Source organism: Rhinolophus sinicus, chromosome 2 (genome assembly GCF_057876585.1).
Source record: "Rhinolophus sinicus isolate RSI-liver-muscle chromosome 2, RSI-T2T, whole genome shotgun sequence".
Taxonomy (NCBI): Eukaryota; Metazoa; Chordata; class Mammalia; order Chiroptera; family Rhinolophidae; genus Rhinolophus; species Rhinolophus sinicus.
The window spans coordinates 40670386-40687278 of NC_142502.1; the positions used below are offsets into that span (position 1 = coordinate 40670386).

At 39.2% G+C, this 16893-nt stretch overlaps 3 protein-coding genes across 3 annotated transcripts in view; 1 reads left to right on the forward strand and 2 right to left on the reverse strand.

Annotated features, from left to right (window-relative positions):
- CALHM4 (calcium homeostasis modulator family member 4) overlaps positions 1 to 16893 on the reverse strand; it is a 75192-nt gene that overhangs the window by 29981 nt on the left and 28318 nt on the right. The window lies entirely within an intron of this gene.
- Positions 1 to 16893, forward strand: part of TRAPPC3L (trafficking protein particle complex subunit 3L) — a 45636-nt gene that overhangs the window by 17890 nt on the left and 10853 nt on the right. The window contains exon 4 of the mRNA XM_019741330.3: positions 14879 to 15064. Within this exon, the coding sequence (XP_019596889.1) occupies positions 14879 to 15064 (186 nt within the window). The remainder of the gene's footprint in view (positions 1 to 14878; positions 15065 to 16893) is intronic.
- On the reverse strand, positions 5810 to 14861 carry CALHM5 (calcium homeostasis modulator family member 5). The gene is made up of 2 exons (XM_019741328.3): positions 12248 to 14861; positions 5810 to 8781 (listed from the first exon to the last, which is right to left on the reverse strand). Exons 1-2 carry the CDS (start codon positions 12776 to 12778, stop codon positions 8392 to 8394), a joined length of 921 nt encoding a protein of 306 aa, XP_019596887.2. The 5' UTR covers positions 12779 to 14861; the 3' UTR covers positions 5810 to 8391.

Below are 16893 nucleotides of genomic sequence, written 5' to 3' on the forward strand. Positions count from 1 at the left end.
TGATGTTGCAGTACAATAGACAGTATTAGGTTTTCTTTTGATTTTCTCAGAAAAGTTTGCTCTGGTTCTCTAATCCTATGGGGCTTATGCTTTTGTTTCTCTTTTTCTAAATCTTTTTTAGTCCTTTCTCTTGGCATTCTGTGTTTTTTCAAAGAATGCTACCTGATTTTTTATGTGAGTAGGAAACCTGCCCAGGTGAAATGAACTTGAACCAGCCATTCAAGTCAGAGACATCAGCATATCTTAAGTTATTTTTCTTTCTTTAAAAACAAAACAAACAGCTTTGTTCCTTATGTTTCAATAGTTTGTTTTCCTTCCTTTCTTTTTTTCTGATTATATTTGGCTTCTTTCATTTTCCAAACAACATACATTTTAGAAAGAAATACTTTCTCTGAAAAAAAAAATCACCATATTTCACGGTTCTGGGTATAAGCCTAAATGTAATGCACCCAGTACAATGCAACACTTGAATTATGTTGACAGCATAAGTGTATGCACAAAACAGGAGGCTCTCTCCCCCACCCCCTCCGCCCCGTTCTTTAAATGAATCTTCCTTCCAAGCAAACTCCCCCACACATCCCACCCTCTTACACCCAACTCATTTTAAGGGGTAGACTAAGAAATGAAGTCTCAATGAAAAAAAAAAGGGGGGGGGGGAGACCTGAAACCTTTTGATTACTAGGCAATCCTTGCCCTGTGTTAAAATCTCTCACTGACGTGGAGGACTGGTGTGGGCTGATGATCCTCTCAAAAGGTGATGCGTTCATGCTGCTTTCACATCATTAGGGCTGGGAGCATGTCACTGCCATGCCCAGCTGACAGCATCACCAGATGATAATGTGCCCTGGTTCCACCTTCTGCCTTCTGGGACATAGAGATGAGGCTCTGTGCTCCCCCCACAGATACTAAAGAACGGCAACGTCCATTTGGCTCAAATCTACTCCATCTCAGACAACTCAATGCTTTGTCCAAGATAATCTGCCAGGAAATCCCTACAGGGCAGGGTGAGAAGTGGGGAGAGGGTCCAAGGTGGCTACCACTTATTTCACATACATCAAACAGCCCCCAGTTGTGACTGTGCTAGTTACAGAGATCCCCCAATCCTAAAATATTTAGGTATTTTGCCACTGTTGTATACGAGAATAATTTGTAAATAAATGCTTGAGAATTTAGCCATTATTATATGTGCCTCCCACTCCGACCGAAAAAATTGAAGTGGGAAACTGAGGTACTAAAATGGTAGGGTCCTCAGAGTTTAGGTTGCATTTGGGAGCCAGACATTCCTTACCATGTGAGTCCTGCAAGGAACTGAAAAGGTGCAAGTGAAAGACTCAGCAGGGTCTCAGAAGACCTTTAAATGTAGGTTGACAACCAACAGAGTGGCAACTGGTGACCAGGTCACAGAGAGCAGTTCTCAGCGCAGAGGAGGCAGGAGTGGACACAAGGGTTAAAGCACCATACTTGAGTGATTCTCAACATCTTCCTGGAATGACTGCTTCCGTTAATCCCTCAACTGAACAATGGAAGCTAATCAGATCAAGCCTAAAGTAGAACACGCTTCTTTGCTATTAATCACTATTTTCAAAGATTAACCCTCAAGTTAGTGGTAGGAGCTTAGTGATTATTTTTCCACTTCTTCCAACACATGATATTAAAATAAATGGGAGCCCTTGATAAGCAGAGATTGAATTCCGTGGAAGTCACAGCACACCACACAGCATTCCAGAGAAGGCTGGCATCACAGCTGAATGTCAGGCCAGTTTCCTACTTAGTAGCACTTTTTTTTTTTTTAAGGAGGGAATAAGAGAGTGGAAAAATTAAAAAGAAAGAAAAATCTTTTATAGTTATACAATTCTCAATATTTAAAAAATGATGACTATTCACAGCAAAAGCAATTCATAAAATATTCTGAAAACTCACCATTTGGGCCAGAAATATGGCAGACGAATTATTAAAAATAAAAAACTTGTTTAAACAAACATAACCATTTAGTCTTAATTCTCCCCTCTGAGTGGGCAAGAACTGCCTTACATAAACACCCACACTCTTGAACTATTCCCCTTTGTACCTCTGGGTGGGGTGAAAGAAGAAAAGCGTAGGAAGTTTTCTTTTGTGGAAAAGTGTATATGCATAGCACAAGGTCTATGGATTTTGCAGACTGATTGGGTCTAACCCAACAGATCACATCAATTACTTACGGCAGAGTTCCACTATGAAGGCAAGTCACCTGCAGGAAAATTACCCTCAAACTTTTATTGTGACTACATTTGCGTAACATTATTTTTCCTCTAGCCCCAGACAAGTATCTCTTAAGGTTCAAGTCTCAGTTAATTCTACAAGTCATCTCCCCTTACTCTTGAATGTTCACCTTTCACTTCTGTTTGTGATCAGGACTTATAGGATATCTGGCATTACATTAGGCATCTTATCTTATTGATGCTATTACCAAAGATGTTCCAGGGGAAAGTTTTCAATCCTCCAGATATCGCAGCACATGAAAATCTGGTGTAAAATTTATATAATTGCTCTTAACCAATGTTATCTCAATAAATCTAATTTTTTAAAAAAGAAGTGGATAGAGAAAATTTTTACAAAATCTAGTCTACCCTAATTTTCCATTGGAGATTCTTGGTTTTGTTTCTATTTCTTAACTTATTTGGATAAAACTTATGAGAGACTGACTTACAAAACAAATCTAAGTGTCTAGATTTGTTGAAAAAAGAACGTCCAGCCTATAAAAAAGTTTTAAAAGAGTTTATTTACGCCAAATTTTGAGGACATGCCCAGAAACAAAATCCCAATAGATTGAGAACATGCTCCAGAAAACGGCAGTTTTGCAGCTTATTTTATACATTAGAATCAAAGGAGAAAACTTATGGAAGGTGCATGGAATCCACTGGTGATAGATTAAGGAGGTGGGAGAAAGCAAAGTGGGACTATCTCTAAGACAGGATAAAAAGGAAAATGGAGAAATACATACTTCTTTTACATTGGTGGGTAGAGGATAATTAATTAAGAATTACAGTACATAGAGATGGTATCCAGGGAACAAGATAACAGGGAAGGGTTCTGTGGCCTCATGCTCTGGTCTTGTGCTCTGGTGCCTGCAGTTGGGCCTTCAAGGGGCAGGAAAAGAAAATTACTCTGACATGTCAAAGGTATGTTGTCCTAGATGCATGAGAATGGTGTAGAGCCCACTGAAGGTCAAGGTTGACCTTTGCTAAGGAAGCTGTAGGCCTGGGATGTGACTACCCGCCATGGTCTGCCCAGTTAGGAATTTATAATTAAACCATCCTATGGTCACTGAGCTTGTGAGCCCTGCCATGTGGCCCCCTGAGCTTGTCAGGCTTACTATATAGCCCCCTTTTAACTCACAGATTGAAAATATCAATAGCTTTGGGAGTATTTCATTAATATAATTTTTTAAAACAAAATTCCTTACCAGGAGATGAAAACTATTGAGGGAATACTTTGGTAAACAAAATCCCAAAGGCTAAAGCAAGAACTATCTGGGCCTAAGGATTCAGAGAAACACCAGGAAAGGCCATCCAAACTCTGGGTCATCCTTGCTTGGTGTCATTCTTAGTTCATGTCAGAAGTGTAGTTTTGTCCAGACTTGGCCTGACTTCTCTGTGATTTCTCCAGGGTAACGGTTATTAATTCTTATTGTTCCATTGAGTCACCTAGAGCCTTCCTAAAATAAAAATCGTGATGCCCAGATCTTACTTTTAACCAATTAAATACTGTTCTCTGAAAATAGGGCTCAATACAAGAACTTTTAAAATACTCTCCAAGTGATCTTAGTGGGCATCCACTGTTTTAGAGCAAGGGTTTTGAAAACTGTGTCCTTGGCACTCTAGGTTGATTGATGTAGAGGCAAGGTGACATGTGAAGATATAAAAATGTAAGTTTGGGGACTGCTCTAAATCTTTTATGAACTTTCTATTGCTGAAAATTCCTTATCAATAGTCATTTTGATCAAAGGAAATAAAGTAAGAAGTTGACCTAATTGATATAGTGAACTAGAAGCATAGTTTGAGCATAACTACCCCAAATGTCTAGAAACCCAAGGTGGAAAAGCTATGCAGGATGGGAAAGAAGCCAGGGGGTCCAGACAAAGGCCAGGCCAGGAAATTTGGAGATCGACATCCATTCCCAGAAGAACACCAAGAAGCCAGTTGACTGGTAACTCATGTGCTACTGACTGTCAGATTCAGGACAACAGAGTTGAAAGAAACTCGGAGATATACCAATCTAACACTCTGACTTAAAACAATGAGGAAAAATGCTTTTGATGGCTAGGTGAGTATCTGACGATACACCAACATGATGAAACATTTTATGTGGTGAAAGTTAAGACTCATATAAATTCAAGTCCAAATTTTTTTTTAGGTTCCATCTCTCACCTGTGGCTTAACCTTAATGTTTTTGAACTTTAGTGCTATTCATAAAAATAAAAACAGTAATGTCTCCTTCTCAGTATACTTGTGAATTTTAAATATAAACCATATGTAAAGTATCCAGCACATAGTAGGTTGTCATAAACATCAATTCTGCCTCTCCTCCTTAGTGGAAGAGCAAAATTTAGAATATGATCTGTCTTATAGCTAGACAACTGTTCTTCCTGTATAACTCAATTTTAAAAAACAACTGAACATTGAAAATATTATTTGAAGCTGCCTAAAAGCAGGTTTCCTTCCAGACTCAAATATAACATTTTATATTTGTAATAAGTATGTTCTAACTCCCCAGAGGGATTAAACTAACCTAATTCTCTTTTATCAAAATCCTACTCAAAAAAGAATAAATCCAAAGCCACTGGCATTTGCCTTGCCTACCAGTAATGTAGGCTCCTGCTGGGGTTACCCTTCGTGCTCCGGCTCCAGCCTCAGCAGCTCAGCTTGCTCTTTGGCCTCTCCTGACATCTCACTGGGTCTCAGTACACATTCTGGGCTTCACTAAGCCTTAGTCAGAAGCCACTGCTAGAAATGATTAGAGCTGGAGCTAGAACCTTCCTTGTGTCAGCTCCTCAGGGCAGTCTAGGCTCCCTTGGGAACTTTGAGTAATGACGGGATTGGGTTGAATATGTGATGACAATCAAGGCAGCAACCACATAAAGAGGAACAATTTTCATCCTTGAAGCTGCCACATAAGAGGTGCATATACAGATCCACTGCTCCTTGCTATTTACCTCACAGGTGAGAAGCTGCAAATGTCAAAAAGTCAAGTATGGATTCTGTTCTGGTTGCATGGAGGGCAAAAGGAAAAGAAAGGGTAGGAAGAGGTGAAACAAGTTACTACATAATTAACGAAGTGTTTTAAAATTATTATTAAATTAGTGAAATTCCAATAGGAACATAGTAGTGGTTTAGTTCTAAACCCAAAACCGTAAGGTTTCTTGATAATCATGTAGAACAAAAAACAAAAAGGTGTGTATGGGGGGGGGGTGGAGAGATGGGAATGATTCCCTATTTCATGTTCTTGAAACAAAATAAAATGTTTTCAATTTAAAGATAAAGATAAAGAATGCTATGAGAATATAGACAAAAACATCATGTTAGTAATAAATCATGATGTCATTGGATTTTCCCCTAGCAACATTCAATGACAAAAGACAATGGAGTAACCCTTAAAATATACTCAAGTAGAGAAAGTGTGAAACAGCTAAGCTGCCCTTCGAGTATAGAACAGGCCAACAATTTGAATATGTAAGAATTAAGGGACTACTATTCCAGAGAACCTTTACTGAGAATGATACTAGAGGATAATCTCCAGGCATGTGGGAGTTGACTGACAAACTTCAGCAAAATAACCGAGGCAAGTATATAATTTGTTTTATTCCATAACTATTATGAAATTTTTCAAACATATGCAAATGTAAAGAGAATATGTAACAAATCCCATGTACCTACTATTCAGCTTTAGTAAGTACCAATATTTGCCACTCTCATTTCATCTTTTAGCTCTCCTTTTTTGTGCTGAAATTATTTTAAAGATAATTCTAGACATGGTTAATTCACATATAAATATTTCAATATGCATCTGTAACCAATCAATACTTTTTCAAAAACATACACCATCATGCTATTATCATATGTAACAAAAGGAATAATTCCCTAAAATCGTCTCATACCCATTTAATAGTCATTCATATTTTCTTAAATACTTCGAAGTTGTCTTGTTACATACAGCTCATTGTTTGAAACAGGATGCCAATAAGGTACACAGGCTGCTTCTGGTTGTTATGTCTCTTCTGTCTCTTTTATTCTCCTTTTTTTTATGCCATTGTGGAAAACTGGATCATATGTGAAATAGAATGTAGTATACGAAGCATGACAATTAAATTCGTGAAATTATTACAACGATGTTGCTAAGCATTTTTTGATTTCAGAGGGATCATTCATTTTTAATTTGTACCAACTGGACAAAACAGTTAATCAAGTTTACTACTTGGAAGTGATGAAAAGGCTGCATGAAAATTTAGACAACCTGAAATTTCGCCAACAATTCATGGCTCTTGCATCACAACAATGCACTAGCTCACACAGCATTGTCTGTGAGGGAATCTTTAGCCAGTAAACAAATAACTGTATTGGAACACCCTCCCTACTTATCTGATCTGGACCCCAATGACTTCTTTCTTTACCGAAAGACAAAGGAAATATTGAAAGGAAGACATTTTGATGACATTCAGGATATCAAGGGTAATATGACAACAACTTTGATGGCCATTCCAGGAAGAGTTCCAAAATTATTTTGAAGGGTGGACTAGGTGCTTGCGTCGGGGCATAGCTTCCCAAGGGGAGTACTTTGAAGGTGACCATAGTGATATTCAGCAGTGAGGTATGTAGCACTTTTTCTAGGATAAGTTCACGAACTTAATTGTTCTACGTCGTATTCTACATTTACTTGGTTCCTTTCTCATATTGTTAATTCACTTATTTTCTTTTGCCCATATTTCCTGTAAACTAGTAAAATCTAAATACTAGATTAGATTCAGGTTTAATTTTTTTGAAAAGACTATTTCACAGATGGTACTGTGTATTTACTCTTGCTTTGCATCACATTGGCAGGCACATAATATCCAGTTGTCCCATTTTTAGGGATGTTTAGATGAATGGTTTCAAGTTGTATGGTCCTTACCCCATCATGGTTTCACCTAGTTTAGAATTCATTATTTACTGTCTGGATCCATTATGTCATTAGGGGTTGCAAAATGGTTGTTTTCTAACTCTGAAAAGCTTTACAAAGAATAAAAGAAGAATCAGTAAAGCAGAGAGGTATAAAATTGATATGTGTAATGCAATAATAGCATTCTTATGTACTCCAATAACATCACTAGAAGACAGAGATTCAAGGGGAATTAAATATATATGTATATATATGTATGCATATGCACATATATTATATATCATATATGTATTTCAACTAATGCGGATATACTACATAGTAGAACACAAAATTTGCATTTTTTCTGATAAACATGGAACTGCAAAACGACTGTACACCAGCACTGCTTTGGACAGTTTCCCAGACCTCTAGTCAGAGCCAACTCACCCATCAGCACAATAGGGACTGTCCCTAAGGCCCATCGTGTTTTTAATTTCTTTTAAAATCAGAAGAAAATAAATTAACTTGGGATTGAAAACAATGGTTTAATACATAATTTTAATACATTTGTCTTTATATTATACAGTGTGTGTGTGCATGTATTTCTTCATGTAGAAAGGGGTCCAAGAAGGCAAAAGTGCCTAGAGCCCACAAAAGTCATAATACAGTTCTGCCTGCAGGGACATACGTTCATTGAACATTAAAAACATGTGAAAAGTTCTGAATTTTAGGCATTATATCCTTCCAATGTATTATTTTTGAGAACTGATGTCTTCAGAGTCTAAGGAAATGAATTTCAGATGGTAGAATTTCATATATCCTTGAAAGGCAGGAGGATAGGTTTACAGGACAAGGTTTTCTGCTGACTACACTGCAGATCCCACTGTGTACAGAGCCGACTGTGAAGTATCTGGCTCACTCCCAAGTCACCACGTCAGCCCCCAGATGCCATGACCAGTATGTACATAGAGTGGCAGACCTTCTTGCATGAGTCTTGCTGTGGAATCTTAAAATTTTAGAATTTGAAGACACTGAGCCCAACCCCCAACCAATGCAAGAGCACCTTTGTTGCCATCCTTGACCAGTCACACGGCATCAGTATGAGCACATCTTGACACTGTCTGCACCTGAATGCAGCAAAGCTGCTTCCCTTTGTGTTATTGTCTTATAAAGGAACACTAAATGCGAGAAAAAAGAGATACCCAGGTTGCTGTGGATTCAGTAGGAAGATGTCAGAATGAGTGTATCCCTGGACACCGTGAGTCAGTGATGGCAGATGAGCTACCCATTGTGGGCAGTATCCATGAGAACCATTGTGGTCTCTTCGTCCTCAGGGCTAAGTTCCAGACCATCTTCTACCACCCTATGAAGGCTGCTGTAGTGTTGCTGGCTTTGGTTGAAAGAATGTAGCTCCGAAGCAGCCTCCCAAGCAGCAAAAGTAGGCATGGGGAAGACATCTGGCCTCTTGTTTTCAAAAAAGCATTTCAGATTTCTCTCACTCAGCTTGTTTGCATAGTCCAGAAATGTATTTTCCAACTGCTTCTTCTCCTTTTGTGTATACGTCTTCCAAAAACTCAGCTGAAGGTAGCTAACTTTAGATTGACAGCGAGCATAACAAAGGGTGAGCAGAGAGAAAAAAGATGCTGAACAAATCAGGAACCATCCTAAAATCTTAGAAAGAAAGAAATATTGAGGACATGTCAAAGCAAAGCCACTTCTCAGGGAGCTGAGGTGATATTATTGGGAAGTGTACGGCTAAATTACTACAACAGTCATTGCCATATTTTACTTGAAATTCTCCATCTTAATTTTTTGACAACACTTTCCTAACAGTCAAAATAAAGTGTGAGTTTACTTAATTATTCTCTATCTGATCCATCATTGCTTGTATGCAAAGAAATAACCAGAAGGCAAGCAAATTAGAAAAAATCAAAAAGTACAGATTATCCAAGAATCAGATAAATCAAAACCTCAAGTAGTATTAACGATTAGAGGAAAGACTTCTGTGCATGGGTAAATGTGATCATTTGAGCAAACGAGCAATTCCTTAGCCAGGTGTTTTCAGGCATTGATAAATGCATAGATGTGGCTAGTGACTGATTTTTCCCATGTTCTATTGTTTGCAGGGACAGCAGCCCTCTCTAAGAGAAATACTACTCATTATCTATGATAAAGCGAGACAGACATAACACAATAAGGAAACTGAAACTATAAGAATTGAAAGGCTGCATCAAAGCTAAGAAAAAAATTGCAGTCATTCCAAACCTTCAGGATTATTGGTTCTGAATCTTGATAATCAGAAAAAACAAATTTTTCTGTGAATATGAACTGGTTCAGTTGGCTGTTTTTTTCCTGAATATTAAAAACAGAAGTCTGTATAACTTATCTTAGAAATTTTTTGTTGTTGTTCTAATTATATTTTTCACAATTGGAATTAATTTCATATTTGGGCAACTAGCAGAATTCTTTTCAAAGTTTCTCTTGACATTTCAGTGAAATGACCCTTAGTATTTCTCAGCAAATGGGCCTATTTGAAAATAGAAACCAAAAAAATCTGCAAACAGACCCGTTCAGACAGCAACAGAACCACAAATTAGCTCCAATGCTTTAAACCAGTGGTTCCCACACTCTGGCTCAGACCAGAGAGTCAGTGTAAAGGTCTCAGACTCCACACGAATGCCAACTCTGGATTGGCACTAGTTGGGTTTACATCTGAACTTTTCCCTTACTATGGGTATGCTCTGTGCCTCAGTTTCCTCAATTGTAAAATGGGGTTACCTAGTTCAGAGGGTGATTTGAGGCATTAAAATGAAATGATGTAGACATACACGTGCATTCAGTAAGTTATTATCACATGCAGCTATTTTTTTTTTTGAAGCTATTTTTCAAATGTACACGTGTGTACATGAAAGCATTACTGAACTCATGGTATCTTTCTGTCAATGAATGAGGCACAGCTTCCATCCCGTGAAAGTCCTTACATTTGCCTGAAATCATTTGTGGTTGGCTGCCTCAGGACTGCCTTTGTGCTTCATCCTCTCCCGTCCTCCTTCCCCAGCCGGGCCTCCTGTGTGAGCCAATTCTGCTTGAGTTCTAAGCTATTTGATCAGCTTCAGACTCCCCCTCCTCCCATTGCATGACCTGAGTACCACCTCGCTCTCACCTGCGTGCTGAGCACTGAGCCCTCTTTTGTTCTTCCCCAATTCACAGTACCCAGAGTGTAACTAGGCACGGGGGATGCTCCCACCCCAACCCTCAATAGTGTCCCATTCTGCCTGAGTCTCTTCCCTTAAACCCTGGCAGTTTCCTCATGAATTTAGAACACTTACTGTACCAGCAGCTTTATGCCCGTTTATGTCCATTATCTCTATACCTTTCAGCAACCCTCTGAGGTAGGTGTTATTACCCCCAACTAGAGAAAATCGGGGCTCAGAGAGGTCAAACCATTAGTTCTTGGTCACATAGCTACTAAGTGATCGAGTCAGGACTCAAACCCAAGACTAGTCAACTCCAAGGCCAAGTTCTTTCCACTGCTATTCTCTACCTTCCTTAAAAATAGAGTGCCACCCAGCTGGATGTCTTGTTATGTGCCCCACCCATGGGACACTTTTTCCACCCCCACCCACATACCCAACTATTAGTCTGGACTGTTTGTTGCTCCGGCCTGTGTGAACCACTGCGGTGAGCACCTGCTGTTGATACAGCTCTTCTTGTTCACATCCCTCATGCATCCTCCCCCAGGAATCAGCCCCAGGTCCTTCTCATTCTGCTGAAAAGTAAACAGGTCAGTGTGCCCAGGCTACGCTATGACAGTGTGTGCGTGATTTCCTTATGTTTGTGTTTAGAGAAGAAAAGCTAACACAGTGATGAGTGTTTGGATCTGGCACTAATTTAATGGAGCCTGGTGCCTGGGGACATAAATCAAAAATCACTCATTGTGTCGTAACATTGGTAATTAATACCTTCCTTCAACAAAAGAAGGAAGACATCTGGGAGCCTGGCATGTTTTTATCTAGGGTGCGCTTTATGCATTAAAGAAAAAACTTTGGGGTATTTTTAGGCCTATCGGTTTATGAAAAGTATATGACTATACCGCCAACCAGCTTTGGAATATATGATTTTAAAAACAGACTTTTCTTAACGTGCTGCTGTAAAGACAAGTCCTTGTTGAAAAAGTAAAATTATACTATTTTCAGTGCATTTATTCAGAAACAAATAGCATTCCTGATCAATTGTGGATCTGCTTATCTACTCTAATTCCTTGTTTTGGTTTGGGGAATGCAATTCCTACTACTCACAAGAAGGAATTCGGTCTTTTCCTGAGGCCAGGGCAAGGCTTCACATCTGGATTTGTGCTCATGCACCTGGAAGGCTGACAGGCTACTTCCTTACGTCAGTTAGGTAAAGCTATGATTTCCTTCTGTTAAATAAAGCAATGCCCCAAATCCTGAGCTTCTAAAGTAATGTAACAACTTCTTTACCTGTACAGCACAAAGAGCATAGGACGTAACCTCCCTAGAGAATATGATCACTTTTCACTGAAGCCTACTTAAAGATTGCCAAATCCTACTTTATATGGGAAACTCTTCTGAATCCTGACAATATTTATATAGAGAGATAGCAGTTGCCAAAAATCATTTAAGGGAATTTCTATATTAATTATATTACATGCAACTTTGCAAAGTATTAGCTCGTTTGAGTCAGCTATATTTTAAAAGATGAATGCTATGTGTGTGTGTTTTTCTTTTTCTGAGAAATCAGTTTGAAAATAAATCATTGATACAAGACAGTAATTTTTAATTACAGCTCTGCCCTTAACACTCAATTATGAGTTAGTGTTATGCATTATTTATAAAGTCAACCCCGACAGATTGTTTTAAAGTACTTAAATATTTACCTACACATAACCCAGAGGACATTTTCTTTTCAGAAATGGAAAAGACACTTCAATCAGAAATTTCACTGAGCCACCCAACCTCTAAAAAGCTTTTGCTGAGATTGTCTTAAGACTGCATCATGTTCCAATTTCCATTTCGTATCAAAATGTCCTAGCAGGATTCAGACTCAGCCCTGGATGAAAGGAGAACAGAGAGAATATTGCAAACTGGGAGAAAAAGGAGAGTTTGTCCTTTTTTACCTGAGACTGGGCTTGCAGGGACAGTTTCAGTTCTTCATTGTCTGTGGGTGTCATGCTGGTTTTGCCACATGATATTTTGTAAAGTTCTTCCCAGCATTCTTTGGGCTTGCCCTTGCAAATCCATTTCAGGAGGTTTGAACTGTTTGTCCCACTCATGGCACATTCATAAAAAGTCCCATTGAGCAAAGCCACAGACAGCCACATCACTGGAGCCACCAATGAACTCAGAATGATCTGGACAAACACATAACAGAAGCGGCCTCTGGGCAAGGTTTTCCTGGGATTCCTGCAGCAGCCTGTGAAGAGTCTCCATGTCCTGTTGTTCACAAAGAATCCCAGGATCAGTAACACCCAGGCAGGAGCAAAAAGGAAAACCAGCCCGTAGACCACATTCTCAGTGCTGCAGGGGCACTTAAACGCCACGAGTGAAAAGAGACGCTCACTTCCCATGGTCAGCAGAGCCATGAAGCTGTAGCCAATAACAGTTTTCTGGTTAATGACGAATTTTAAAATCCCCTGAAAAGCATCCATGTTGGAGATAAAGAGGGAAAATGCTTTGCCCTTATTGATCGGCAGAGAAGCTGTGGCCGTGGCGGACGGTGGAAACAGGCTCTTCCTCAGGCAGTTCCGACAGATGAGGAAACAATGTCATTCCCTAGGAATGACTCTTTCCCAATCATGTTTAGATAATGCCTCCTACTGGTGGGTGTTGGGCCGTGAGACTAGAGCCCAAATACTGAGAATTAGAGTTAACTCCAAGTGCATAGCCTCCATTTTAATGTTATTTCCGTGCTGCTTGGTTTGAGAATTTGAAAGAAGTTCTCACTCAAACAAAGAATAGTCTAGGAATTTTCCAACCAGAGGAATCAACATTAGCAGAAATGGATTTCAGCCAATTGGTTGGTAGCCAAATCAGTCTCCAAGCCTGGAGTTTTATGATTTTTTTCTTTTCTCTTGCTCCTTGACTTAAGATCTGGGAGATTCATTTTACATCCTTTTAAGCTGGCTTGTGTCAGAGACTTCAACCAAGTTTTAGGATTTGGGCTATTTGAAATTCATATGGAAAAGTTTAGGGAGTATTTGCATGTTGAATAAAAGACAAAATGAGACGAGTCCTCATCATTTCTTTCCTAGGCTGTCATAGTAACCTCTCGATTGGTGTCTCTGTCTTTCACTTCATGACCACCCTGCTCACAATCCTAAATCCATCCTCCATGCTGACATGAAGGAGATTCCTCTAAACCTTAAAATTTCCTCAGAAATTTAATTCTGCCTGAGCTTATTCATGGTTTGGGCCTCCCCACTGCCACAAGTTTATAAATGTTAACCTCATGAAGTTTATCATGGTGTTTCATGCCCATGACAGGTTCCCTCTACCCAGAATATCACCACCAGTGCCCCTCCCCACTTTGTTCACCCGAAAAAATCTCATTCAATATTCATGAACAGGGTAGAAGTTTCTTCCTCCGCAATTATTTCCAGGATTGCTTCCTAATGCATAACATTGTACCTGTAGGACTTATTATACCATTGCACTTATTTGTTTAATATCTGTAGCACTTTTTTGAATACCAGCTATTATAAAACAGGAACTACATTTTATCAACTTTTGTATTCTGGGTCTAAACATGGTGTCAAACACAGAATGCATGCTCACTCAACAATTTTTTTTCAAATAGTTATTGAACTCCCACTGTGTGCCAGGTATTGTGCTAGAGTACTCACTGAGGAATGAATGAATGAATGAATGAATGAATGAACGTTTCAGTACTTCTAATTAGAAATAATTTAAGGAAATTGTTTCCATTTCTCTCCTACACTGGTGTTAATTTTAAAATTAAATGAATTACGGCACTTAAAAGTGACAACATATCATGCTGACAAATTTCCATTAATAAATGTCAAATTCCAGGACTGTGCGTTTTGTGAAAAGAAAGTTCCTTGAACTAGGAGTCAAGCAACTGCTATAGTATAGCCTTGGCTATGTCATTTTGCTTCTCTGCTTCCCAGTTTACTTTCCTCCATTTCTACATTGTAAAATCTTTGAAGTCCTGTAAAGCAGGAGACTTTTTTGAGAAGTTACTTTATGACTCATTTATGTGTCTCCCACCACTACTGCTTGCTCCTTCTCAGAGACTTGTCATCCTCTGTGATATGACTCTCTCCACTTCCCAAAACACACCCTTGGGTCTAATCTTCCCATAATATCGTCTGTTCTATCACATTTGGATTGTGTCCTGGGTACCTTCTAATTCAAGATCTTATCTTTTACTAGGGCTTAATGTGACAAATATACTAATGTGTTGTTGATATTTTAATTTCCCACCCTCCTAAAAGATATTTATTTTTGGGGAAAAAAATTTTGGAAATAATGCTTAAACTGTTTCATAAGCCATACTGTTTCCATAGAAAACTAGCCCCTTAAGATGTTCCATAAAAATAGAAGTGTTTTCAGACTTGCACAAGTCCTAGGGTCAGACGTTTCCAAGCTAAGCGTGAACCCAGACTTCATAAGAACGGATTCCATGTACTTAACCATTGTGCTGTACTGCCTGAGAGAGGGCATTTGGGGGCCCTATTCGTAGATATTTGTTCTAGACAGTTTTAGTAATTTTTCCCCCTCTTTGTTAGGTTGCTTTCAAGATGTATTTGGGAATTACACCCACTGTGACCTGTAACAATTCAAGCAGAAATGAATTTTCCCTGATTCTAGACAAGAACCCTCTGGTGGAGTTCGTGGAAGAGCTCCCTCCTGGGCGATCTGCTCTGTGCTACTGCAATTTACTCTGTGGGATTATCAGAGGTGCCCTGGAAATGGTAAAGCACAAACTTCATTTTGCTGGGATTATTCGTTATCTAGTGCTGGGTAACAAATTACCCCAGAATATAGCAGTTTAAAACAAACAAACAAAAAATGTTTATTATCTCACCGTTTCTAAGGATCAGAAGTCTGATCCTTGGCTGGGTGGTTGTGGCTCTGGCTGAGAGCTTTTCACAGCTTAATACACATGCAGTCAAGCTCCTGGTCAGGGCTGCAAGTCTCTGAAGACTCAGCTGAGGCTAGAGAATCCCCCTCCAAGTTCACTCACATAGCCTCAGTGCCTAGCTGCAGTTGGCTAAAGGCTTCATGAAGTTCATGGCCACATAGGCTTATCTGTAGATCTAATCACAACAGGTGTTGCCAGCCCTGGGACAAAGTGGGCAGGGACTACCCGAGGGTGAGAATAACAGGAGGCAAGGATCATTGCATGCCATTTTGGAGATTGGCTTCCACACCTGAATTATTTATTGATTTAACTAAGGTGATTATTAGCATCTGCTGAGAGTTAGGCACTAGACTTACAAAGATGAACAAGACACAGTTGCTGCCCTTCCAGAATCTTCTGTTCTGTAGAGAAATCAGATGTGTAAAGAAGTGTGACTAAGGGTTATGGTAATACCTGGGTTGGTTTGGGTGAGGGGGCATGGAAGACTTCCTAGAGAAACTCTGATCTGGCATTGAAGGATTAGATAGGCGTTAGGTGAAGGCCATGGGGTAAAGGGAGCAGGGGAAATAATATTCCAAGTAAAATAATATTCCAGCATGTCCAAAGGCACAAAAAGAATATGTCACTCTTTTTTTCAGTATGATTGACATGTACATTGAAAAAGGCATTGTCATGAGAAAGATTTAAATTCTTTACAGAGCCCTGATTAAAAAGGGGGCAGGGATTCATATGATAAGTTGGGAATTTAGATTTTTATATTGAAAACCGCAGCAATACATTATGGGTTTATAAACGGGCAATGATATTTTGAAATTTGTGTCTTAGGAATTTCACTCCTTTGTCAACAAAATGAAAGTATCCTGGAGGGGGCAGTGCTGGAGGGGGGGGGAGAGAGCAGTTAGGAAGTTGATGATGGTAACCTCAAGAAAAAAAGAAAAAACAGAAAATCCCTGACATAAGGAGTGGATAGGAAAAGATCAATCTGAGCAACATTAAGAAGGCAGAACAGATTTACAACTCGGTTATCAGTTGACTGAAAGGAGCAAGACTGGGAAAAAAGATTCAGGAATTATTTTCAGGTTCCTGAGCAATCTATAGGGATGGTTGTACTATTAATCAAGAAAGCAAAACCAGGAGAAGTACATTTGGGTTTGGGAAAGACAACATAGAGTTCAGTTTGGAAGCTGCTGGTATTGCGGTGTCTAATACACACACGATGGTATCTGCTAAGCAGTTGTTACACATGTCTGGAAGTACAGGGAAATGTGAACTGAAGAGGCACTGGAACTCTGAAAGAATGTTTAGAGAGAGTGTAAAGAGAAAAAGAAGTCACAGGTGGAACCCTAGTAAGCAACAAAACGCAATGAGGAAGTTAAACAGAGAATATAAAGGCACTAAAGGATACCTAGAAGGAGCAACCGAGAAGAAGACAATCAATCCATCAAAGACTAATGAGCCAACAGCAGCTTAGGCAGAGGTAATAATCACAAGTCTCATTTTCCCAAAAGCTCAGCTATTTAGAATAGTGGGACCAGACAGTAGCCAAAGGCTAGACATGTGTTGACCAATCAATAATGAGGCATGCACATAATTTTTAATTATTTGTGCTAGTTAGGGGAACGGTATAGTAACAGGTAATCCAAATGAGTAAAACAATAG

Coding starts and splice junctions, on each gene's coding strand:
- CALHM5 (XM_019741328.3), bottom strand. CDS start 12,778: ATGGATGCTTTTCAGGGGATTTTAAAATTCGTCATTAACCAGAAAACT. Junction 8,782..12,247: donor CCCTGCAAGCCCAGTCTCAG/GTAAAAAAGGAC, acceptor TTTCTTTCTAAG/ATTTTAGGATGGTTCCTGAT.